The 27,273-nt window shown below is 41.1% G+C and overlaps 1 protein-coding gene across 1 annotated transcript in view; it reads right to left on the reverse strand.

The window, feature by feature from the left end:
- The window catches only part of VEZT (vezatin, adherens junctions transmembrane protein), a gene marked incomplete in the record, with an annotated part of 850,549 nt that overhangs the window by 50,079 nt on the left and 773,197 nt on the right, over positions 1-27,273 (reverse strand). Inside the window, 1 exon segment of the mRNA XM_044087638.1 lies at positions 24,453-24,660. Coding sequence (XP_043943573.1) covers positions 24,453-24,660 — 208 coding nt within the window.

Below are 27,273 nucleotides of genomic sequence, written 5' to 3' on the forward strand. Positions count from 1 at the left end.
AGCTGTCATCCTTCAGACAACTTGTGTTGCTAGCTTCCCTCCACTTGGCCTGAACTGCATGCACACTGTCAAAGTGGGGTCTTAACTGCCAGCCCAGCACTGTGTGCATACTTTCATGTACATGCCTAACTCTGTCAAAGTGCTCTTCAGTAGGCGGCTACACACTAATAGTAGATAATGGGATGCCTCCTTCCAGAAAGTAGCAGTCAATGTCAGCACCTCATGCGTATGTTTCCTAAATGGCTCCTCCATTAACTAGGTAGCTAGCTGATAAGCAGGTCACCTGGGTCATAGTCAGTATGGAGCTGTATTCTTCTACCCAAGAGGACATTTTCTGAGCATCCTGTTTTCCTCCCACCTCCCAAACAGCTACTGATTAACTGACTTTACAAAATTATCAATCTACAAAACGTACGCTTAGTTAAGCGTTAATGCACACCAATTCCTTTTTACTATTTTACAAACATTTTAGTGATCAAGCACAAAGTGCACTCCATCTACGATAGGAACCCTCCTTTGCAAGTCCCAAGGCTTTCTAACTCTTTCTACCAATCAGAATTTGACATTTGTGAGTTCAGAGATGGACATACACCTATGATATGCTGTAGTGTCACACACTACCTACCTAAATGCATTTGTTCTCTGCGCCTGCTCATCCACCCCCCTTATCGACAGTGACAGCACTGTGCTCCTAAGTAACAATGACAATTTGTAGCACTCCCTGCTGCAAGTGATACACTAACATATCCCTGCTTGACTTACAGGGAACCCAAAACTGAGCCAAGTCTGACAGATCACTCATCCACAGAGAGGCCTCACTGTAGATCAGCAAATATGGTGAAATAGATTCAGCTCTATGATGAGCTTATCTCAACAGGAAATGTCTGAACAGAGGGAATATTAAAGTAGCATGATTCATCTCAGAAATCAATCATAGGTGGATGCCTTCCCATTGAGACAGAATTCCAGAGATTCAGATATTTGCAGAGCAGAAATTTGCACCTCCCCACCCTAAAGACCCAGCAGAATGCTGGGTAGAAAACGAAGAGCAGCTTATGCCACTTCTAATTCTTCATGTGATGGAAGAATGGAGGAATACCAACAAATGTGCCTGTTGCTTTCAGCTTGTAGGGAGGGTCTTGCACCTACTGGATAACCCTTTACCCAAACAAAGACAAAAACAATGGGAAATGAGGATAAATAAAAGAGAGATAAATCGTGCAACACACCACTTTATTCAATGAATGTTACTGCTTTTATCCTACACATAGGACTTATTTAGACATAAAACAACACCATCACTATGGCTCCTTTCATATCTCACATTTACATTACATGGCCATTTTCCATCTATAAAAAGAATGACCTTATTAATCCACCAAACCTTGTTTAAAACATTATAAAGTCTTAAAACAATCTTTTAAAAGTTTAAAATGTATGAATGCATGTCATGAAATTATCTTCAAATCATTCTTTTCATATCCTCAATTCTGTATTATGCAAATCAGGTTTCAGATTGACCACTTTGTTTAACCCTGGTACCAAATATGTTCCCAATCTGACTAGCATTCCTTCTCTTTTTCCACCCTAATAAATTCTCTACAAAACCAACCTTCTTCGTCCATTTTATCATCATTGAAACGAAACAAAACTTGGGAACAGTCCACTAAATAAATCTCTGAAAAGAAATCTGTTCCACTACCGTTGAGGCACCAGCACAATAGAACAAATAGGCACAACACGAAGTAGTACCACTTCCTTTTCATCTTAAAATAGTTTATTAGTATAACTGAAATAAAACAATCAGGTTAAGCGCTTTCATCTATTGAGACTTCATCAGAACAAAGAACACAATTTTTCCCAATCCTTATATACTCCCAACGCCTCAACGGTAGTGGAACAGATTCATTTTATCATCATCCAACACATGAAATAAAGACATTTAACAAACTATTTTTACTAAAATGTCTACACAATGCATTCTGTTATTTATTTCTAATCCTCATTGACAATTCTCTTTCCCACATAAAAAGCAGAACATTCTTAACACTTGAGCACACATACTACATTAACTGAACCTACAGGTATACCACCACTCTGACATCCGATAAATTTTACCTGCATTTTCTTCTATACAAAACTAACTCTGGCAAAGCGCTCTTTAGTAGGTGGCTACACACTAAATATTGTTTTTCTTTTGTTAAAACCTGGCATTCATCAGGTGCTACTAATAGTAGATAATGGGATGCATTCTGTTATTTGTCTGAGTAAAAATGATTTCTAATCCTCATTGACAATTCTCTTTCCGTCTTTCCCACATAAAAAGCAGAACATTCTTGACACTTGGGCACACACAACTGAACCTACAGGAACACCCACAGTTCTACCCATTATATTTTCTTTTCCTCTTCTTCCAAACCTTAACATTTTTAAACCTCTTACTTCTCTTACAGGAGAACTGTGGGTGTTCACCCTTTGTTTCTTCATAAAGACTGTCTTAAAATTTTTCAATGTTATAGCATTAATTATATAATCATTTTACTGTCTACATAGGACCATCCTACAAATAGAACGTTTTTCACAAAAGTCGTACTGCTTTTTTTCTATTTGCATCCACTGCACTTTCCATTTCATTTAGCACATTATCAGGATAATCTTATTTGAATCTTTTTTCTATATTCTAACTTTGCATCTTTGTATGCTTCCTCTTGTTATTAACCTAGACACTATTGCTAACATACTTTTAAGTATACTATTTTTCAACCTTACTAGGTGTGTACTCTCACAGTACAAAATCACCATCATCATCAGCCCCCTTTTTACCATACATGTGGTCGGGGTATCGTGTTAACTGTCACCAACTCTCTCAATTTAGTGCCACATTCCGGTCTTCAACACTCATGCCTGACTGTCGCAGATCTTCTTTCACACAATCTATCCACCTCTTTGCTGGACGTCCTCACTTCATCTTACCTTCTTCCTGTCTGTCCCAAATCTTCCTCACCAGATGGTCTTCTGCTTTTCTACACGTGCCCAAACCACCGTAATCTGTTCCCTCTTATTTTTCCTGCAATGGAAGCTACTTTGGCTTCTGCTCTTATGCCCTCCTTTCTTAGTCTATCCCACAGTGTGCATCCTACCACCTTTCTCAGGGACTTCATTTCCATCACCTCTAGCTTCTTCAACTGTTCTGCCTTTACTGCCCAGGTTTCTGTACCATACAGTAGTACTGGTCGCGCCACTGTCTTGTACACCTTACCTTTCAGCTTCTTTGGCATTCTTCTGTCATAGACTACAACTGATACTCTATATGCCAGTTGGCTGCAACCACTCTGATTCTAGCTTTGACCTCTTCATTCAGACTACCCCTCTCCTCAACTACCCCTCCCAGATACTTGAAACTGTTTACCTTCCACTATCTTCCCTTCTATCTCTGTTCTCAGCTTCTTCTGATCTCCCCAATTTGCTCCCATTACCACCGTCTTATCTGTGCTTAGTTTCATCCTGTGTGCCTTCAGATTTGCATTCCATTCTCTTATCCTTTGAAGTTCTAGCTCAGAGTCTGTCTGTACTACCCCATCGTCTGTATACAGCAGCTTTGTTGATCCATCCCCTCCAACCTGTTTGCTAATGTAGTCCGTCACCAGTATGAACAGCAGTGGGCTCAGAGCTGAACCCTGATGTACACCCACTCCCCCTGGGAACCCCTCTCCGAGGCCAAATGCTATTCATACTTGAGTCATTGGGTCCTTGTACAAAGCCTGCACCAATTCTACCAATGTTTCTGGGACTTCAAACCACCACAGTACTGCCCAGATCAGCTTTCTTGGGACCTTGTCATATGCTTTCTCCAAGTCTAGGAATTCCCAGTTGGACACTAACTTCTTCTCAAGTATCTGTCTCAATGCAAGCATCAGGTCAACTGCATCCTGATCTGAATCCATACCGCTCATCTCCCATCTTACATTCTACTACTCTGCGTATCCGTTTATCAATCACCCTCTCCAGAACTTTCATGCAATGTGATACGAGTTTGATGCCTCTGTACTGCCCACAGTTGTGGACGTCCCCTTTGTTCTTGTACACTGGCAAGAGTATGCTTATTCTTCAGTCATCTGGGATACATCCTTCTCTCCACACTGCTATTAGCACCCTCAGGAGCCATTTCTCCACTACCTCACCCAGTATCTATCATATCTGCTGTGACCTCATCTGAGCCTGCTGCTTTCCCTGACTTCATCTTCCTTAGCACTGTTCTTACTTCTTCTAGGGTGGGCTCCTCTCTGGACTGGTGAGCAGGTTGTTGCTGGTATCCCTTATGATGGGTGTCTTGACTATCTTTTTTTATCTTTCTGTCTTCGCCTTGCAACCTGATATAGTTTCTTGTGTCCCTTACTGAGTCACTTTCCAGAAGTTGATACAGTGCCTCCGATGCCTAGCTTCTTTGTTAGCCAACCAGTAGTCCTTCCTAGCCTGGTCAGTCTTTTCTGACTCCCACTTCGTCCTGGACTTCTGCATTCCATCACCAGCTTTCCTTATGTACCTTATTTCCATACCAGGCTTGGCCACATATCTTTTCTGTAGTCCTAACACATGCTGTTTTTAGGCGCAGCCATTCTTCTTCAACTCCACCTATTTCCTCCTCTTCTTGGGGTGCTAGAGCTCTGAATAATTCCTTGAACTGTTGTACTTTCTCTCCAGTCAACTTCCAGATCTTCAGCCTGGTCTCTATTGACCTTGGAGCCATCTCTGACCACTGCTTGCAGCTGATTGTGGCAATTGTTGGTTTATGCTGTGGGCTGACTGTTTCACTGGGGATGACTTTGCAATCATGGATTCTACCTTGGTGCCTTTTTCCTTACTAGGAGGAGGTCTACCTGTGTTGCGTGTTGACTACTCTTGTATGTGATCTTGTGACTCTTTCTCTTTCTGAACTATGCATTGGCTATTATCAAACCATAGGTCTAGAATGGCTTCTCCTTCTTTATTCCTGTTGCCCCACCCATGTGTGCCTAGGCAGTCCTCATATCCTGTTCTGTCTGTCCTGATATGTGCATTCAAGTCACCCATTATCAACACCAATTCATTTTGTCTTGCTTTATCTAGTAGGTCCTGCAACTACTGTCGGAATGCACTCTTTTCCTCACTATCACAACCCTGTTGTGGGGGATAGGCTGAGATTATGAATACTGCCCTATCATTACACTGGAGTCTGACTGCCATGAGTCTGTCATTAATTCTGATCATATCCATTACTGCCTTCTGAAGCCTCTCTCTTTCACCACAATTCCTATACCATTTCTAGCCTGCTCTCCACCTGAGTAGTAGACTCTGAATCACAAGCCAAGTGGCTTTGGTGCAGTGCCCTTCCATCTAGTCTCTTGGATACAGAGGATGTCCAGCCTCCTCCGTATCATCATGCTATCCACTTCCAAGCTGCATCCTGTCAATGAACCTACATTAAGCATAGCAATTCTCAGTTCATGTTTGGCAAGTTGGTTGGCTTTACGTCCAGCTTTCACTCAACAGAGCTATCCCAGGTAACCTGGCTGGGCAACTAGACACAGACCAGCCAGTAGCTTATTGACCCAGGGCTGCTGGGCTTTATGGCGGGCACACACTGGCCAATAGGGGCACATATACCCCCCCTCCCATCGTGAGCAAGGGTCACCGGCATGGATCAGAGTAGGCCAGGTCCTCAACCCACATCACTGGTAACTACCCATGCCCATTTTTTGCGACATTAGTCAACATGACCGAATCACCTACAGCCATATTTTACACCATTGAGTCGACCAGCCCTGCCATGGCACGCAGTCTGTGATCCATGTTCTCCTACTTGAGGATAGTACACACCACAGTAGGTGCCCAAAGTGGTTGGTCTGTACAACTCTTCCCCCTATAGGGCACCATGTAGGGTCTCTGCTGCTGCCCACAGCTCCATTCATTGGTGAGTTTGAGATGGAAACATTCAGCATGTTTTTCAGAAATGGGAGAAACTCCACGGATACACAGGGAGAACATGCGAACTCCAAACAGTCATTGGTCAGAGGTCAGGATCGAACCTTGTGCATGGGAGGCGAAGACCATAACCACTAAGCCATCTGGCCTCCATTTTTTTCCCCTAAAATGTTACTAGTTAATCTTTTTTTCTTTCCTTTCTAATTCCAAATATGAAAAAAAATCATGTTATCTTTCCCTATAGTTGCATTAAATTCTCCAAAACACTAGAAGCATTAAAATGGGTTAAAAATTAAGAAATTCTCCCCTCATTTTCATTTGAAAAAAAGAAAAACTGACAAGATCCTTTTACATAATTAATAAACTCAGAACATCATATTTCCCAGTATTCCCACTCCGACACTACCAAATTTGCAAAACTGAGAGTCATAATAGTGCATATTGCCACTCCTTTGTTTACAAAAAATAGTATTTTCTAATACCAAACATAATACTGTTTGAATAGTTCCAACCTCTTCTTCTGTTTATTTCTCACCCTCAATTAAACATGTAACTTATTCTTACTACTGACTAAGCCAGACAAGATCTCTGGATTTGCTTTTGTGAAAGGGTTTAAAGGACTATCAAAAATCATATTCATACATTTTTTTTAGTGGTATTCCCAGTGAATGGACACTCTGCTGCTTCTGCTCAGGTGCACTCTGGGGAATCCTGCTATTCAGATCAACTGTTAGAGGACTGAACCTAAACCAATGTATCTAGAAAAAATGCTGAAATCTGTAGTACAGAATGTGGAATCTTATCAGGGATTTTTTTCCAAAATGAAAAAAGTATTTGAAGTAAACTAGGTTTTTGTGACTATGGACTTCAAATCACTATATTCTGCAACTCCAGCTAAGGAAAATCTATGTATAGCAGATAAATGGTTAATTGAGAAGGACAAATATACACCTAAATATCAGGATAATCTGATGATAGTACTCACAAGAGTACACAGTTTCCCCCAAGTTCAACACATTTTTCTGCAAGACTTCAAATTAACTTGGAACTAGCTAACAATGCACTTTCAGAACACACTGCCAAAACAAGTGCAATGATGTATGGAACCAAACAAAAACTAACAACCACTAACAATCTATCAATACTGCAATCCAAAGGGGATACCATTACCATCTATAAAAGAAAGATATCTTGGAATACTGCTAGATGAATAATTATCCTTTCAACCTCATAGTGAAACTCAGGTGTCTAGAGTATTAACAACTGCAAGTAACACTAACAGATGCTCTAACCTTCTTACAGCAGATGTCAGGAAAACAACTGCCATAAACATATTATGCCAAAGAACTGAATAAGGGCTTTCCACTGATTTCTCTATCATCCAAAAACTTCAAATTAATATAAATGATAGGAAATACAAAATATATAATTTCATATATATAGATATAAACTTTCTATGAATAACTCTGTAGAACACTTAAAAATTATTTATTTATTTATTTACATTTGTTTACCGGGAAATTCCGACTCCACGCAGGTCCTTTTTCAGAAGATGCCCAGGGAGAAAAGCTCCACATCATGTACATGATAGAGATACAAAGTTGCAGCAATAGTAAACATTACAGGTTGTTGGCTTTAATACAATAAGATACTGATTATCAACAGTATATACAGTAAATGTTGCAAGTTAAGATAGTTTCTTGTCGTTTATAATATTAGTAACAAAGTTGTCAGACAAGATGTTAAAGTATGTAAAGTCAACTTAGCTATTTCTGACTGTCGTTAGTAGTGGCGATAGTACAGTTGGGTTAAGAGTCTAGGTGGGGGGGGAGGTAAGGGTGGGGGTGTTAGTCTGGATTAAAACAAGGACAAAAACACAGGAAAGGGAAAAAGCACAATGGCTACAGTTCCAGTCACAAGTACATTTCTTTTAAACTATTTCTCCTTTAAACTTATAAGCATCTAGTACCTCCATTAAAAATAAAACATTTCAAAAACAAACATATCCTTTAAGGTCAGTTTACTCAGATCTAACGGCCATATTTCATTCTTTTTACAACAGAAAAAGTCTTCTCCTAGACTGTACCTGCATTCTGGAACAACATTCTAATGTGAGAAAAAGAATAATTCTTCTTTAGTGCCATTAAATAACAGTACCCTTATGAATGTAAACCAGTACATATGTTTTAAGGATACTGAGTGAACCTTCTACAACCTTTAAACTTCATTTAACATAATCCAGCTCTACCACGATGGCTCACTGTTATATTTTCAATAGATATTTCTTTCACATGTACTCATTTTATTTCACACACAAAACCTTTTACTGTGACTACTACATTTACCTATACCTTCTTAAAAGGGCTGCTGCCATGGAACAGAATACTCTTTCTTCTAAATGCTTAATGAAGTTAATTCAACACACCTTCTAATGTTTCAGTTTTATGTTCTAATTTCAGTAAATTTTTGTATACTTTAAGGTATGATTCCATTATCCCTGCAAATTACATGCCCTATTATCCTCAAAGTATTGCTACGACAGTTATTAATCGTCAGCTCAGTTTTGTCTTACTTGCATACAGTTCACCTCCTTCCTAATGTATATTTGCCACTTTGTTCTCAATCATGACTGAAAAGGGGTCCCTGGACAAGCTGACTTACCTGGTTAACAAATGCAATAAATAAAATAAAAGTACATAAATCTAAATCCCTCTGAAACTTACCATTCTCTGTGTTCCGGATGTTATTATACTGGATTCCTTTCTTCCTCATATTAATGGTCTTTAGTATGGGTTCTGAAAACCGTGTGGTGGTGCTGCGGTAGCGTTGACGCCTCACAATAAGACGCTGTCCTGTTCGATTCTCAGCTAAAGCTTCTTCTGTGTGAAAACATGCGTGAATGGGCGTACCTTCATTGAAGGTTGTACGTCAGGGCTGGCAACTCGGTACGTAAAAATCTACTGCCAATCATTAGCGGACCGGAATTCCGCTGTGGTGACCCCTAACCGGGAAAAGCCGAAAGATCTAACTGGCAGAGTATCTACAATGTCTGAATGCGGGATAGTTTTGAATGCTCTTGCAAGGTCTGGATATGTGGTGTGTACTGATTAAACATCAATCACTGCTTCAGTAACCTTCTTAAAGAATTTGACAAGGTTAAGTAAGCAGAATCCCCCCTTAACAACCCTGAACTGACTTGGGTCAAGAGTCTGCAGTTGCCTGTGTCCTCACTTAATTCCATAATGACCTTTCCATAGCCTTATAGATGAGGCTGGGCTGTCAGGCTTATGGGTCTATAACTACTCAGGACAGCTGAGATCCCACCTTTGTGCATGAGGATAACTGTAGCTGTCCTCCAATCATCTGGCACAAAGTCTCTATGGAGGCTGATACTGAATAGCCTCAGGGGGGGGGGGGGTGAAACGAGTAGGCAACAAAGTATGTTATCCAGCCCCTTGGAAGTAGTGTTTTTGACCTTAGTACCATGGACTAGTTTTTGGGAAATCTGAGAGGAAGATTCTGATGTAGGTATGTGAACTGGGAATACAGGAGGGGAGAGGAAGGTGAAATCTGAGTTATCTGTTGGCTAGTAGACTGGACATGTCTGATCAGAGTATGTGACATCAGCTTCTATCAGCAGTACGTAGTGCTACACATTGCTTCTGAAGATTTATAACATAGTTAAAGATAACTTTGTGGCTATCCTTTTGCCTGGGTGGCTATGTTTTACTTCATATCTGGCTTTGGTTAACAATCAGGGTACAGAGTTCCCTGTAAAGTTTTGCAAGTGCACTTTTAGCATCTTAAGAGTTAATTTTTTTTTTTACGTGCAATCATTTTTTTTTTTAAATTATACAACCCGTTTATATTTGTGTTCCACTATAGAGATTTAATCTTAAATTTGGAGTTTTATTTACTTTGGTGGGAAGCATATGCATCTATGTAGCTGTTCACATTTGCACAGAATTTGGTTTCTACATAAGCAGTAGGTTCATCAGGCTGGAAGGGGATTCTGAATTTAGTCACCATTCAGTTTTAGCAGACTAGCTGTTGCACAATCCCAGAATACTAAGGTACTGGAAAAATAATTCTGCTTTCAGTCTTGGGGTGAATGTAACTAACTTGTTTGTCCTATCTGACCTGAGAAGGCATAACAACTGGTGGGGAAAAGTGCAGTCGTACAACAACAGTGGGTGTCTTACTTTTTACTGTTGTAATATTCCTTTCAAAAGGGCAGCCACATGTCCAGCCAGCATACCAAAGCCTAGAGGTTTTCCAAGTGCCATAAGTCAGATGTATGTCCTATGTCCAATGCGTAAGATACACAAGTGATGCACTACCACCAAATCCTCAAAACTGAATTCCCCCAGGAGAGCCAGAGCACTCCAAATGGATGAAAAGTATATTACAAGTACAAGAAAGAGGAGAAAGAAAGGTCCCTTGGCTAGAGAGCAAATAAACTGTAAATGGGGAAGTAGGGAGGGAAGGAATACTGCAACAGTGAAAAGCATGGCATCTGTTACAGTTAGTTCTTACATAACTGTATTATGCCCTTCCTTACCACTGCTGCAGTATTCTTTAGAAAAAGGGAGATTACTAAAGCTCCTGGGGAAGGTGGGATGAGGAGAAAGCAACAGAGCACTACTCCGAAAGAAACATGGAGGATGGACCTGGCAAATCTAGCTCTGGTCCTAGAAACATGGATGGCGCAGTGGTAGTGTTGCTTCACAGCAAAAGGTTCTCTGGTTCGATTCCCAGCTGGAGTGCCTTCTGTGTGGAGTCTGCATGTCCTCCCTGCATTCGTGTGGGATTTCTCCAGGTACTCCAGTTTCCTCCCACGTTACAAAGACATACGTCTGGAGCATTTTTCCCTGGCCCGCCGATGAAAATTGGCTCCATTCCAAGTAGGACTTTCCCAGTAAACAACTGTTAAATAAACATCTAGCTTGTAGTGTTTAGTGAAAGTATGCACAGAAGACCAAGTAGCAGCTCCAAAAATAGAGCGAGCATCAAGACCCCCTGAAAACAAATCCAGAAGAGGACGATGCCCTGGTAGAACAAGCAGAAACAAAAACAGGAAGCTACTTGCCATGAAAAGAATAACTAAAAGAAATCCCGCTAGAAATCCAAGAGGAGATGGTTTGCTTAGAAAAAAGAGAAACCCAATTGCTTGGCATGAAAAGAAAGAACAAGTTGCTCAGATTTCCTAATATATTTACCCTTATCCAAATAATATATGAGCTGTCTATGCAAATCCAAAGAATTTAGAACCCTTTCACTATTATGGGGGAGTGGGGAGACAAAGTAAGATGAAGGTTAGACAAATCACTGACCACTTTAGGCATAAAAGAAGGATTGGCCTTAAGAGAGATTACTTTTGTGAAAAACTAAAAAAGGAGGAACAGACATTAGGGTCTGAAGCTCAGACACTCTCTTGGCAGGGTCACTAACAAGGAAGTCTTCCAGGTACAGAATTTCAAAGTAAAAGCTGCTGCTGGTTCAAAAGGTGGTGGAGTCAACTTTAATAACGAACAAAGGTTCCTGTCAGGAGCAATTGGATTTCTTGGAGGTTTAGTATAAAGGACCACTTTCAAAAAAATGTTTAACCTCAAATGTAGAGGAAAGGGTGATCCAAAGACAGACAGAAATGGTTGACAAATGACATTTAACATTTAAAGGACTGTCCCCTGTGCTACTAATGGATAGAGGCAGCTCCTAAATGCTTTATCCCATGCATGTGTCCCTTCAAATCATCTATGTTATGATCCCAGTTGTTCCGATTACAGGTAATATATAATTATCAACCACAGGATGGGTAAGGCCAATCTTTAAACAGAATAGGTTAATTTGAGCACAAAAAGGGAAACTGGCTAGGCCTAAAAAGGCCCTCAACAGCAGCTAGCCTAGCACTTACCTATGAACAAATGAGTATACGCCATGCTAGAACTGAACAATTCACACATATAAAAAATGAAGTATATGAATACCTACTAAAAGAGGGTCTTGTGCTGATGTTTGTGACACCAAACAGAATCTCTTCCACTTAGCAACACAAGATTTTCTTGTAGTGTTTTTTTTGGCATCTTGTAAAACCCAAAGCACATCCTCAGAAAACTGGGTCAAAAAGGAATCAAATCTCTCCAATCCACAGAGTCAAATGTATGGTGAGAAGATGAGGGTGAATGAGACAGCCCTTGTCTTGTGTGTGAGAAGATCCATCCTGTGAGGTAACTTGTCAAGATTGCCCCTGAGCAGGTGAAATAGGAGGAACCTATGTTGTCTGGGCCTAAAGGGAGTCACCAACAAGATTTTGGGCTTGTCCCACAATCCTATGTAGGAAGCTTGGCAACACAGGAATAGGGGACTATTTATAGAGGAACACCCCTTTCCAAGAAAAAAACCCTCCACTTTCAAGTCAGAGGACTTGGCACCCTGGAACAGAACTTTGAAAGTTGTCTGCTCAGAGATGTGACAAAAAGATCTACTTGAGGAGTACCTCACCAATGGACAATGTCCAGGAACACCTCCCTGTGAAGCATCCATTTATGTGGCTCTGTCCTGGACCTGCTCAGATGGTCTGCCACAAGACTGCGCTGAGTGAATATAAACTGCCTGAAGAATCAAGCTATGGCAGACTTGAAATTACCAGGCTTTGAGGGCCAGTCTGCAAAGATAGTAAAGACTTTGTGCCCCCCCTGTTTCTGTGCTATATTACAGTAGTGGTGTCTATGAAAATCCTGTGGGGACGTTAAATCCATTGGGAATGGAAAGCATGAAGAGCTAAAATCAGAGCTCTCATTTCCTTGATGTTGATATGGTCTTTCACCTGCCAAGGAGACCAGATCCCCTGGGCCCTGGCACCGTTGGTGTAAGTCCCCCAACCTAGGCCTGAAGCATCTGTAAATAGCTCCCGAGTGGAGCAGGTTTCTCAGGAAACACTTTCTTGGAAAGTCTCTTGCCCTTCAAGAGTTGCTTATAATGCCTACGCACAAAGGGAGTGTCAGAATGATAGCTGCTTTGATTCTTATGGATAAGTGAAAGGAACATTTATTTAATGTTCTGCATAAACTTCCCTTTATCTAGCAAAGTTTTACAGAGCTTTACAGCAGCAGAGCCAAACAGATTACGGGTGTCCAAGGGAGAGTCTTAACAACTTGGCTTGAATAACTTCAAGGAGAGATTATAACCTAAGCCAGGAATACCTCCTGATAACTGACCCTCACACAACCTCCTGGAGAGGGACATCAGCGGCATCACAGCTGCACTTGATAGAATGGTGAACTACCAGAGAAGCAAAACCTAATAAGGAAATGGCAGAGATTTTAGCTTCAGAATCAGGCATGTCAGGCAGACAGCCCCCAAACTTAGAAGAGCTACATAATGCCTGATCATAGAAAGTTAAAATGGCAGAGCTACACTCTGTCTTACTGTACCTGTCCATAGATCTACTATCCTTATCGGAAGGTAAAAGCTTTGAGGAAAGAATTAACTTAGGTTTGTCAGCAGTCAGAAATTACTGCAGAATTGGAAGAAGGATTCTTGTACAACTGCTGAGCACCAGGAAACTTGTAAAAACTATAATTTTTTTTTAGGAGCAGGGGTAGCTATCCTGGAGCCTGTGAAGCAGAAGTAAAAGTATCAAGGAGAGCTTCCAAAATAGGGAGTACTGGGATGTGTGGCCAAGATGCTAACTGATTAACAGCGGCTTTCCATCAGCTCTGCTATAGTTTTTACATTCCTGACAGGAAATTTCATTTTTTAAATATTCTTTCTTTTTTTCCATCAAATATTACTAAGTTATACTATCTAGAGAAGGAATATCCAAAAAAGAATTGTTTAATTTTATAATTTTCTGTCAAAATAGCACTTTGAAGTTTTCTGTCTTCAAACTCTAAAATGAGCCACACAAAAGGAACCTCTCAGGATTCTTCACTAAGGAAGGATATATATACATTTTGTTCTTACCAGCTTGCAAGAGCTTTCTCTTAAAATAGATAAAATGGACAACAAAATTGGGAACTTCAAGGAAAACACTTCTAGACATATGGACCAGATACAAGAAATATTACATCAACAAAAGTCTCTGATATCAGGGATAGAAGATGCCTTAAATGACTTTGAAGGAAGACTGTCTGAAGATGAATATAACCTAGAATTTCTACTGAAACAAAATATGGAGTACTGCAGAAAGTCTGGAAGAATCCATCGGCAAAAGATCATAAAGTACAGTTTTGTACCTACCATAAATGTAGATGTTCGAAGATCCACATTGCTGCAGTCCTTACACTTGGGTAGTCCGCTGTCCTCGGTCGGCCCGAATATCAAAGTATTAGGCTGACGTCGGTCAAGGCGCTTAAGACTGACATCAGGACGTCAGGGTACAAATGCGCATGACCGACGTCATATCCTCAGTCTTTTCTTGCCCCAGATGTCAGAAGACCCTAAACAGAAAGGTCAAAACCAAAAGACAGCAAAAAACAAGCAACCACCCTTGCACTAATCATATGAACAATATATACAATATGCACAATATTTACAACCCAAACCACACAACCGCCTCTAACAACAGAGGGGAAGGAGGGAGGTAAATTGGACTGCAGCAATGTGGATCTTGAACATCTACATTTATGGTAGGTACAAAACTGTACTATGTTCTTCATCTCACATTGCTGCAGTCCTTACACTTGGGTAGAATCCCAAAGCAGAGGTAAGGGAGGATGGCAAAACTATAAAGTAGCAGGAGCTGCCAAAATGCCCTGTAAAATAGCAGTGGCAAACCCAGCCCTAGATTTAGAGTAAAGTGGAAGGTGGTAATGCTTAGAGAAAGTATGCACTGAACTCCAAGTAGCTGCCTCCAAAATATCTTTAGTTGCCACCCCTTAAAAGCTGTAGAAGTGGCAGTAGCTCTAGTGGAATGAGGCCTAATCCCAGCTGGAACCTCCTTACCATGATGGGAATAACAGAAAGCAATACAAAACCCAATCCACTTAGAAATAGTTTGTTTTGACACAGGCTTGCCCTGAGAACCCAAAGCAAAAGAAACAAACAACTGCTGAGACTGCCTGAACCCTTTAGTTCTGCTCAAATAATATCGCAACTGCCTGTGTATATCCAAGGTGTGCAAAATATTTTCCCCTTTATTTTGGGGTTTGCATAAAAAGTAGGCAAATGAATAGTTTGGTTTAAAGCCACACTAGAAACCACCTTAGGCATAAAGGAAGGATTAGTACGTAAAGATACCCTATCCTTATGGAAAATTAAGAAAGGCTCAACTGCCATAAGGGCCTGTAATTCAGAAACCCTTCTCGCAGAGGTAATGGCCAACAAAAAAGCAGTCTTCCATGATAAATATTTCAACTCGGCAGTAGCTGCAGGCTCAAAAGGTTGTAGAGTGAGTTTCTCCAACACAAAATTGAGATCCCAAGCAGGAGTAGGAGCTCTTCGTGGGGGTCTTATATTCTTTGCCCCTCTAAGGAATTGCTTAAACAAAGGATGAGAAAACAATGGTGGATCACAGTCATAGTAAGCAGAAATAGCTGCAGCATGAATCTTAATAGAAGAAAAGGACAAACCTTTGTCCAGTAACTCAGCAAGATATTGAAGAGCCACACTTAAATTAGGCTTAGCAACATCAAATTCCTTTGCTGCACTCCAAAATAAAAATCTCTTCCATTTATCTGCGTATACTTTCCTTGTACTAGGCCTTCTGGCCTCTAAAATAACATCCAAAACTTGCTGCGGAAGCTGAGACCCTCCAGGGTTTAAAACAGAATATGCCAGGCTGTTAGGTGAAGAGAGTGAAGTTTGGCATTGAGTAAATGACTGTTCTCTTGAGACAGCAGGTGTGGAATCGAAGGCAAAGGCCATGGAGGCTCCCGAACCAGACTTCTCAGTAATGGGTACCAGTGCTGTCGAGGCCAATCTGGAGCTATTAGAATCATCTTTGGCTTGTCCTGTCTGACCTTTAGGAGTACCTTTGGGAGGAGAGGCAGAGGTGGAAAGGCATACACATGAAGATTGCTCCAATTGAAAGAAAGAGCATCCACTTTCCAAGCTGTGGGATGAAACCTTTTTGTGCAAAACTTTGGCAGCTGGTAGTTTAGTGGAGAAGCGAACAGATCTATGTCTGGAGTTCCCCATGACACTGTCAATTTCTGAAATACATGAGGATCCAATTTCCACTCGTGGGGATTCATAATTGCCTGCTCAACACATCTGCTAAGGAGTTCTGTGCTCCCGGCAGAAACCTTGCCTGAAGATTGAGCTGTAAACTGAGAGCAGTCTCCCACAAAATCATTGCTTGTCTGCATAGAGGATAAGAATGTGTTCCCCCCCTTGCTTGTTGATGTACCACATGACAGTTGTGTTGTCTGTTAGAATCAACACCTGCCCTGGAAGAAGTAAATCCTTGAAAGCTATTAATGCAAATTGGACTGCTAACATCTCCTTCAAGTTGATATGTAGATGTTGTAGTCTGGCAGGCCACGTGTCTTGTATCCACTTTCCATTTAGATGAGCTCCCCAAGCTTTGTCTGAGGCATCTGTCGTTAGAATCTGACTCGCCTCTGGCCGGGTCACAGAGAGTCCCTTGTTTAGGTGACATTCCTGAGCCCACCACAAAAATTCCTTTTGAATGCAAGGTATTATCTGAATGACAGTGTCCAAATCTTGGCAGTGCTGTGTCCATACATTTTGAGATACCATTGTAGCTTCCTCATATGCAGTTTGGCATTGGGAAGCACCAGAATACAAGATGCCATGAACCCCAAGGCTTGAAGGACTGTCCTTGCAGTCAGCCTGGACTGATGAGACAATTGATGGAAGTAAAGGGAAAGATTCTTTTGTTTGTCCGGGTCAAAAGGCCATCTGAGATGCTGTATTCAGTCTCACACCCAGAAAGCACATGTCTTGAGAGGGTACTAGACTGGACTTTATTTCGTTCACAGAATACCCCAGGCATCTTAGCACTGCTATCACATATTGCAAATGATGAAGAAGCTCGTCCTTCCTTTGGCCAGAATCAGGCAATCGTCCAAATAAGGATAGATCTGTATTCCTTTTAGCCTGAAGAAAGCTATCACTGGAGCCAGAACCTTTGTGAACACTCTGGGCAGTAGATAACCAAAGGGCAATGCAGAGAACTGATAATGAGAAGTCCCAGCTCGAAAACGCAGATACTTCCTGCAACTTAGCCTGATAGGAACATGAAGGTAAGCTTCCTTGAGATCCAGAGTCACCATCCAGTGATCTTTGCCCAGCAGAGGTAAAAGCTGTTGTAACGTCAACATTTTGAACTTGGGAATGTCCAGATAAGTGTTGAGGATAGATAAATCCAAAATTGGTCTCCACGTGTTCCCCTTCTTTGGTACTAGGAACAGGCGAGAATAAAATCCTAGGCCTACTTCTGGCAGAGGGACCGGCTGTATGGCCCCTATTCGCAGCAGCAGAGAAATTTGTTTGTGAGCCTCTATTCTTTGCTGAGGAGGAACGTCTGGGCATGCCTTTGAAAGGAGGCAAGGTATGGAAATAAAACCTGTAACCTTGGTGTATAATAACCAATACCCATCTGTCCTGGGTAATTAAACTCCAATTTTCTTTGAAGAGTGCCAACCTTCCTCCCAAGGGTGCTGCCAGACAAGAAGGCTCTGGCAGCTGAAAAGGCAGGTCATTGGGCCTGTTTACGAAAGGACTGGCCCCTGCCTTCACCAAGACTGTGCAGGTGAACTCCTGTTCTAGGTCTGAAAGAGCCCTGAGCTCTACCCCTACCACGTCTAGATCTTCCCTAGACTGTGAATCATAAGAAGTACGTCCACCCCTTAGCAGGCCAATTCCTACTAAACTTGGAGGCTGAACTTGCAAAAATCTTTAACAGTCTGCATAGACTTAGCCTTGTCTTCCATTTTCTTTAAAACTGCCTCCACAGGTGAACCAAACAATACATCAGACTGTAAAGGAGCATCTAAAATCCTTGTCTTAACATGGTCAGATAAGTTCTGATCCCTCAGCCAGGCGTGCCTGCGAAGAACTGACCCAGTGGCAGCCACCCTAGACGAGGCCTGTACAGCATCAAATCCACATTGTAAAGAATGCTTACCCACCTGTTCAGAAACATGTACCAAATCTTGTAATTCTTTACACTCAATGCCTTCCGCCAGAGCATCTACCTTAGACTTCAATTGAGAAAGAAGATAGTTTTGATATTTCAACATGTGAAACTGGCAATTCAAAGCCCTCATAGCTAAGGTGGAAGAAGTATAGACTTTCTTTCCCCATCTATCCAAAGCTCTGGCCTCTTTATCTGGAGGAACCAGATTTTTACCACAGAGGCCTTGACACCCTTAGGTCCCTGACTAACTGTTTCTGGGTCTGCCCTAGGACTCTTATACAGATATTTATGAGCTTCAGGCACCCTGTAATACCTGTCCGGTTTAACAGGAGCAGGAGGCAAAGAATCAGGATTAAGTGAAGCCTCTGCAAACACATCTTCCACAACATCCAGAACAGGAGGAATAGCCAAAGGCCTATGCTGGGGTAAAAGCAAAATTCCCTAAGCCTTTTCCTGGAATCAGAGAAGTCCTGACCTTCCCACTTAAAATGTTCCCTCATAGAATGAAGAGTCTCTGAAAAGAAAAATCCTCAGGAGGAGAAGCAGAAGGAGTAGAATCATCCACATCAGAATCAGAATAAGGAGAATACTCCTGCAAGTCTTCAGCCGAAGACTCTGAAACATCGAAACCTGCTCAAAACTCCCCAACTCTGGTTCCACCCTAGGCCTCTTATCAGGAGGGCAAAGAACCTCTAATCAAAGTAATTAAATCTTCTGCCATTTTGAGCATGTGCTTCTTGGGCACAGATCCTGAAGAACTAGGAGTGACACCAACAGAAGCTAAACCTGGCCTGCCTCTGGGAGAAGCCTTGGAAACAGAAGGAGAGGGCCTAACCACCCTAGGAAGGGAGGCGAGTACAGTAACCTGGGAAGCCCCTTCAGCCTGACCTGCCTCCTGAGAAGCCACATCCTGCAATATCAAAGTCTCCCCCTGGGATTCCAGAGAAGCCTCCGGTGGAACCACCGGTTCCACTGACGCCTCCAAAGAACCAGCGTCCGGTACGGACGACTCTTCTTGCCTGGGTTTAGCTGCTTTGTCTTTGCGCTTCTTCGAAGAAGCGGGCGTCGGAACATCCGGCCGCATATTGTATTTGCACCGCTTCGAAGACCAACCTGGCACAATCTAACCTTCGCTTAATAGTGCGCTTATTAAACCTAGCACAAAAGCGACACCCAACAACGTCGTGCTCAGGCCCCAAACAAGGAATACACAAAGTATGATAATCTCTATGCGGTATCTGCTTCCCACAAGAAATACAGTTATTCACTTTTTCTGACATCCGGTAAACCACTGAGGCAAGAAAAAACTAAAATATTCCCCAACGGGGTACTTAGCCAACTTTGACTCGGTCTGAAACTCCGAATTCGAAAAATTTCAGAACGCCGAACGGCACTTGCAACGCTGCTTCTGCATCGGACCATGCGGCAAAAAAGACTGAGGATATGACGTCGGTCATGCGCATTTGTACCCTGACGTCCTGATGTCAGTCTTAAGCGCCTTGACCGACGTCAGCCTAATACTTTGATATTCGGGCCGACCGAGGACAGCGGACTACCCAAGTGTAAGGACTGCAGCAATGTGAGATGAAGAACATCAGCTGTCCTGAACTTCAGACATTTGGGAACCCTCCCACTGAAAACGCACCACAATTTTAACAGTGGTGTCCATAAAGGAATGGTCCTTAATAGGGGAACCAGAAGAGAGAGAAAGAACCATCTTCATCCGATCCCAAAGCAAGAGGGGAATGGGTCTGGGAAGTGTAAGCTAGCGACTCTTTTTCAGAATTCAGACCTTCTTCCTTATCAGAGAAATCTTAAGTCTCCTGGAGGGAGAAGAGAAAGCAACAATTGAAGGTACTGTCAAACCTTCAGGGGGTTTTAAGGTCATGAAGGCCTTAAAAAGACCCTGAGTGAAATCCTGCCACCCTTAACTACAGGGACCACATGCCTAACCGTTTGTGTTTTCTTAAAAGGAACCTCTGTCCTAACAAGCTTAGTAGGTTCTGAACCCTGTCTAATTTCAATAAGGGACCCAGGTACTTTTTCCCTAACAAGTACCTGGGAAATCTCCCTAGGCCCTTCAGAGATCATCATATGCAGTATACATGTGGACAGCAAGCCCTATATCTGCCTTCAGCAGGGTTGTGACAAAGGGAGCAGGCTTCAGAACCAGACGGTCCTTAGGTTCTTCATCTGACCCTATGGAGCCATCTGGTAGAGGGTGGACAGCAGAAGTCTCTAAACGCATCTTTTTGAACTTAATTTTAGTAAGCGTCTGAACATCCGAGTGGTCAGATTCAGAAGCCATAGTTTCCAGAGTCAACAACTTCAGAAGTTGATTTTTCAAATATACAAGCAGAAACAGGCAGCTGTGCAGGATAATGGGTACAAAGGCCTGGTGAATATCGCAAGGAGTGAGACTGTGGTTCACACCTAAGCAGAAAAGGCACTATTCGTGTCTGCCCTTAGGGGAAATCTGCCTTCCACACTCATTTATCCTTTCTGTATGACATGTAAAACAAGTATCCAAGCCAAGAGAAAACAAAGAAGAGACCACAATGGGGTACTTAATCTGCCCTTGACTCGGAATCCAAGTCAATGTGATGAAAAACTTACAGGCCGAATTTAAAAACCGCATTCGGACTGGAAGCAAATAAATTCTAAAGATTTGGTGCTTGTACCTTACTCTTGGACACAGAACACGCTTTTGATGTACAATGCTTGGAAGAGCTCTAGGCGTTGGTATGCTGGCAAGATGTACAGCTATCCTTGGTAGGATATCAGTTTTGTAAGGAATACTGCAACACTGACAATGAAATACATCAAAGGTGTTCCATACTGGTAAGGATCAAGTTCATGACTTTAGTGCCTCTTGTTGGTGTGTGGAATAACTGGTCCAGAGAGTCTGCAATGATGAGGTACAGAAAGCTCTAGACATATATCTTCGAAGTTAAGTCTCCAGTTAATGAAGGAGTAGCTGAAGTCTTCTAGGAGAATAGTGTTGTCTAACAAATATAGACACTCCATTACTAGTTCGGTATGGGCTGAGGGGGAACCATACAGGTGTCCTATAGTTACCTATGATTTGACAAGGGGTTTTGTTAACAGTAAGTTGGACATGGAGTTGTTCCAGTTAGTTATATTGTCTGAGTTTGAAGGTGATTTTTTTTTTTTTTTTTTTTTTTTTTTTTAAAGAATATAGAGACACCAGAGACACCACCACCTTTAGTGCTTTCATATGGTGTGCTGGGCCTGAACATGTAGTAGGCACTGAAACCCTGTACTGATAAGAGTGCAATCATTAGTTTTGAACTAGGTATCTGTGGCAATGCATACATCAGTGTTTTCTATGATAAGGAATGGTTGCAGGGACTGAAATTTTTGTTTAGGCTTCTATCATTGAGCAGAAATACTTTTATGTTATCCAAATTCTGCTGTAAGTGTTTGTTTTGCTGGAAGCTTTAGAAGACTGACATTTTCCTGAAAAAGGCACTATGGGGAGGACAAGGACTTAGCCAATATACAAAAGCCTTGTGGGGGATATGTGCAGGCCATCCCTGCCTCCCTCTCAGGCAGAAGTATATCACACCACAAAGAATGACATCAAAAGCTAAGCCGATTATTGAAGTCAATAATGCTTTGTTCGTATTTCAGAATCATTCTTGGTGATAGCAGAATGCTGCTCAAGGCTAAATTCATATCTGCCTTGGCCACATATTCAGAGAGCACCACCATATCTCCCATTATGTGGTAAACAGAAGTACAGCTCAAGTCATTTTCACCCACGTACATTAAGAGGCATCATATGTGTAGCTGTGCTGGAGGGACAACGTGTTATGTGACGAATCCTGGTACTCGATAAGCAACAGACCGTGACCTTTTACTTGCATAGCCTGGTGAGTGGTACACTGGTGTGTTGGAGTCATCTATGACTAGGATACTGGACTGTGTGAAGGTTTGCCTTTTGGACTTTTGATTTGAGACAGTGTGACTCATAGCTGGGAAGAGTTGTTATTTTTTTAGGTTACATTTAAGAGACCTTTATAGATTACTTTTAAGTGTCTGACATATGTAGGTTTATCTGTTTTGTCTGAAATGCATGTCACTGGTTTAGTGTGGTGTTGTGTGGTACTGACAGCCTGCTTCTTGTTTGCAGTAGCCTTGTGTGAAAGCTTTTCCTCCAGTAACATTTAATTACATCTCTCACACACTGTGTCAATTTGCTTAAGTAGTAGGTGGTTGTCAGTAATTTGAGGCAACTGCTACATCGTCTTACAATTCCCATTTCAACCAACCTGGCTACAGAGACAGTTGGGCAAGTGCATATCTATGGTTCCAGATGCTTACTAATGTGGCTAATGGAGGAACACCACCTATGAGGTTTGGAGTTGAGTTAATGGAGTGCTGTCTAAAAGAACAATCAGAGTCTACAAACAGCAACAGGCCTCCTCCAACAGCTTCTGAAGGAAATATTTCAGCTTATAATACACCTCCAGTCAGTACTGTTAACTATAAGTGTGACTACAGAAAACTTGGACTGAGTATCACAACCTTGTATTAATTTGTCTAAAGAGGTTATGAGATTGGCTTTACATAAGAAATGATGTATCACAGCTTATCTCTGGTTTATACAAATACAACTGGGTGGTGTAGATGACTGAAGTTCCTAAGAAAGATAATTTGGAAAAGAAAGTGCCTACAGGTACAGCAGTTAAGCTGAGAAGTTAAAGTGAAAGAACAAATAAGAAAGCAGCTAGAATCTATCTAATGACTTATCAAGGGAAAACACTCAAGTGTAACAAAAAATGGAGAATCTATTCAACATACAAGTATACAGGGGCCTAATGAATGAACAATGTAAACGACTTTAACTGAAACTAAAACTGTAAAAAAAATGAAAAAAAAAGAGATACAAATCACAGGAAATGCACTTTAATTTGAAAGTAGTACTAAAAGATTTACAGCCAGGCAACTGTTTAAAACATATAGCCAGATACTTTAGTCACAATGACAGTAGAAAAGTTTTATCATTTGACAAAATAAGCAAAAAATATTGAAAACACCAAAACAAATATAAGCACAGCAATATGACTTGCTTTCTCAGTTTCAATATGGGTCTGGAAGCAAACAAAAAAATTCTCTCAATACACGTTTAGCTTTCTCTCCAGGAGTCTTTGAAAGAGACAATGGGAGATGCTACATATCCTGTTAAGGAGCTTCTGCAGAATGTATTTGCCCTTCCCATACTTACACATCCAGAACAATGAAAAATGTCCATTATGACTGCCCATGTTTAGTAAATGAGATACAAAGAACATGTGAAACGTAGCATTTGACTAGTTAATATTCAAAATGTGTTGTAAGCCATTCAAGCCCACAGAGTAGAGATGCTGAGGTAAGCTGCACTTAACTAAACTGTCTAAACACCAGTTTAAAGAAATGCCAAGCCTTCTTTTTAAATGCTAACAGTCTGCCAGCAACACAGTCTCCTAACAGGACTTAGATGAGCACAACTGTGCTTTGCGATGCATTTTTACCAGAAAACAACACCTACCCCAAATGAGTCGATTTGGGATGGTAGCCTATTACATCATCAAACTACACAAACTCTTGCTGTAAACAAAAATAATTCCCCAGAGTAACTCTCATGTCAGACATTTAACAATAGTTTTTGTTCTCTCCTCTAACAATAATTCCATACTGTCATGCATTAAAAAGGACAGCCACAACACCCAAACAGCTAAATCAGATAGCAGTCTAGTTAGGGTCGATACATCTCTCAGTAATAAAACTACTGCAGTAAAACAGGATTTCCAAAGCAGGAAGTCTCATGTTTAATGTTCACAAGAAGTATAATACTATAATGCCAGGTAAAAAAAAAAAAAAATTTGCACTTCGGTGAACTCTTTGAAATGAATAAACAAGAATACTGCACAGATGCAAATAAATCACAGGACAGAAGAAAGTGGAATACTAAACGAGAGGCCTTTCACATAGTGATGAAACTGAAAAGGAACAGGGTAGGCGTAAAACCTTTTTCTAAAATGGAGGAGAGATCAAAAGTTCTACTAAAATGCAGGTTAACAAAAATAAAATTGAGAACCAAACAATGTTTACCTGATTTCATATTCTGTTTTTGCATATATCCTTTCTAGAAAGTAATGTTTCGCTCAAAACAGGATGTGCAATTTACAACAATATGTGACAAACCCAATTATATTCTCAAACGTCTACAGTTTTCCCACCATTTTTTCAACTATGTAATGTTACCCAAAGTTTGTCAACATTCCAACAACATTCTTGTTCTCTGGTATACTTTTGTATGTTACATAAAAAAAATCTAAAGATAAAAATGTAAAAATTACTTCTACATTACATTAATTACCTTGATCATTGAACAGAAGCATTTTCCATTTTTGTCTCTCCACCTCCGATGCTTTGAATCCTAGCACAGACTTTAACTCCTGCAATACTCGCCTAGACTCTTCCAGCTCCTGCTTCTGTCTTTCATGGACTTCTGATGACAGAGAGTAAAATTCGTCCCTCTGATACTCATCCTCTGAATCACAATCTTCTACATAGGCTTCCAGTTCCTAAAACAATGAGCCGTGTTACTGTATTGAAAAAAACAGCTCTTCTTTGACAGAACACCATCATACAAAAGTGAAATACTATTTGAAATAAAAATAAAGCCAGACACAGAATTAATATACTTACAGAAAGAGGGGAATGGGGATACAAGGGGTTTGGCTTACTGCAAAATGCTGATTTTTAGTAGTTTTACTCGGTGCTGACCATTTTTTTAAAGGAAGTTCCTTCAATGAATATTGTTTCACTCCTTAGCTATACATCCCAATTAAACAGCATGAAAATAATAAGGTCTGCCCAAGGGACAATGCAGAGACACTTCGACAATGCAAGAGTACAATGCAGAAAAGAGAGCTCAAACAAAATGATGCAATTGTGCTTCGATACAGCAGTTCTGGAAGATTATGTTACGATGACTAGGATACATCTTTGATACTAATACTGTTCTTTAATTCGAGACGCAAATTCTTAAAAACAGTTTAGCCTGCATCAATGGCTGCGGGCAAGGCTTGTTGTACCTCTCAGCAATAGTGAGTTACTGCAGAAAAACAGGATTTGTAATGCAGAAAACCCTTCATTCTTGCTCTCCCCTCTCAGACACACTGATCCCTCCCTCTATCACTGTGCAACAACCTCACAATCATAACTACAAGCCAGTTACAGCCAAATCGACTTAAAGGGCATGGACAATTAATGGAAGCTACCTCCCAAATACAGTTCTAAGTACAAAAAACGTAAGCATACAAATAATAAAGCTATTCAGGTCACATGCCAGCTGTCAATGCATGTACACTGTTTCATAACCATAACATGAGCCACCCCAAGATATGTAGCATATGTATTAATGTGCATTTACAACTCCTGTATGTAATAAGAATTATTTTTGGGATGCTGCAGCAAGATGTAGGTCAAAAAAATCCCAGAAATTATTACTGTTATCAGTTAAACTATTAGCACCCCTATTAATGAGCCCTATGCACCAGCACTGTTCGGTATTTTTCTTAGAACATCCTAAATTGAGGATAGCATGTTTTTGAGTCATCACATCCTGATGACACAAGATTATCTAACCCACAAGCCCACCAGTTTTCTCCTAACCATTAGTAGGTACATTTTCTGTATACAAAAAACCCCCCACAGAAGTCAAAATACAGATGTGCCCCCTTCAATGCTAAAATAAACTGCAAGTATATGCTAGCCCTTGCCAAACCTGGATGGAGAGTCGGAACCATCTGATGTGGAGAAATGCCAAGAAGTTATCTGTAACCTGTTAAGGATAATACCCTAACATGCTACCCAGTACAATAAGAACATGTTTTATACCGTACACTGGGGCCTACCTTGATGGGTTATATGCCTGGGTTTAATCTCAGGCAGTGACCCACATGGATGGAAGGAAGACGACAGTCTAAGGACCAATGCTCACATAGCAGACTACTGTGAAAACATAGTATTAAGGTAGTCCAATCACTGGAGTCAGGTTTGAGATATTAAAGCTTGGTAAAGGTGAGCAGAAATGTTTGAAGGCTGTGGTACACATGTCTGCAATGCACATTCTAGAAGTAAGCAATGAAGGCAGCTGGTACCTTGGTGAAAGAGATACTGATCACAGCATTTTTCATCATGCAGTTAATGGTCTGACATCAAAAGCTGGCATCCCACTTGGATAAGTCTTACTTGGCAAATGCAAGTCCCCCCCCCCATGCATTGTTTATGAAAATCTGCTCAATTTTCCTAAATATTCTACTAAAACCTGAGGTGCTGGTGTACCTCCAGAATGTGAACGTGTCCCCATGCTTCAGTCTAAGAAAAAGGTAAAAAAAAAAATTGAGATAAATGGACTAAGGGACACTTTGGAAATCACTTTCAGAAAGAAATATGGGTTAGTTCTTACGGACACAACAACCTTCTGAAAGACCAAACTTTGTTCCCTATACAATATCATAAAACGTAAAGTTCGGAATACCAAAGTTAATAGTTACTGTTAAGAGGATTTTCCAAGAAATGAACTTCCAACATTGCTGAGCCAAGCAGGCACAAAATGCAGGTTTGTCAAGCCTGCTGATCATAATGCTTGGATTCCACACAGGACAGGGTCTCCTGAAAGGATGATGCAGTTGCAGTTGCAGTGTGCTCCTTCAAGGAAATGCTTAACCAGTCAGTTCTGTGCCACAGCCCTGCCTTCCGTAAGTTACACATGCACCATCACCAAGGAATGAAAGTCCCAAACTGAACAGATGCTTCAGATAGGTCAGGACCACCTGCAATCTAACTCAGAGAGGGGTAGAGAGTACCATTAGTTATGGACAGACATATCTACTTCTATGTACAAGTCTGTCTGCACAGTTGGTAGGCTTCCTATCTATGTGATCCCAGGAAAAAAACTAATTTGAGTGTTCAACATCAGAAGATACGCCACAAGGTAGGACTAGGAGAATTTCTTGTTCTATCATCTTCTCAGTCACCAAAATGTGACAAGAGTAGTTTAGCCTTTCTTCTCTGAACATTAAGATGAGGTGTAAAATCAGTAGGAATGGTGGGAAGACTTGTAGGAAACTCCAGTACCACAAGATGGGTAACATATCCACCACATCATTCTCCCTCACTTAAAAAAAAAC

The sequence above is a fragment of the Protopterus annectens genome, chromosome 11.part0 (assembly GCF_019279795.1).
Source record: "Protopterus annectens isolate FY-2018-M chromosome 11.part0, PAN1.0, whole genome shotgun sequence".
In the NCBI taxonomy this organism is placed as follows: domain Eukaryota; kingdom Metazoa; phylum Chordata; order Ceratodontiformes; family Protopteridae; genus Protopterus; species Protopterus annectens.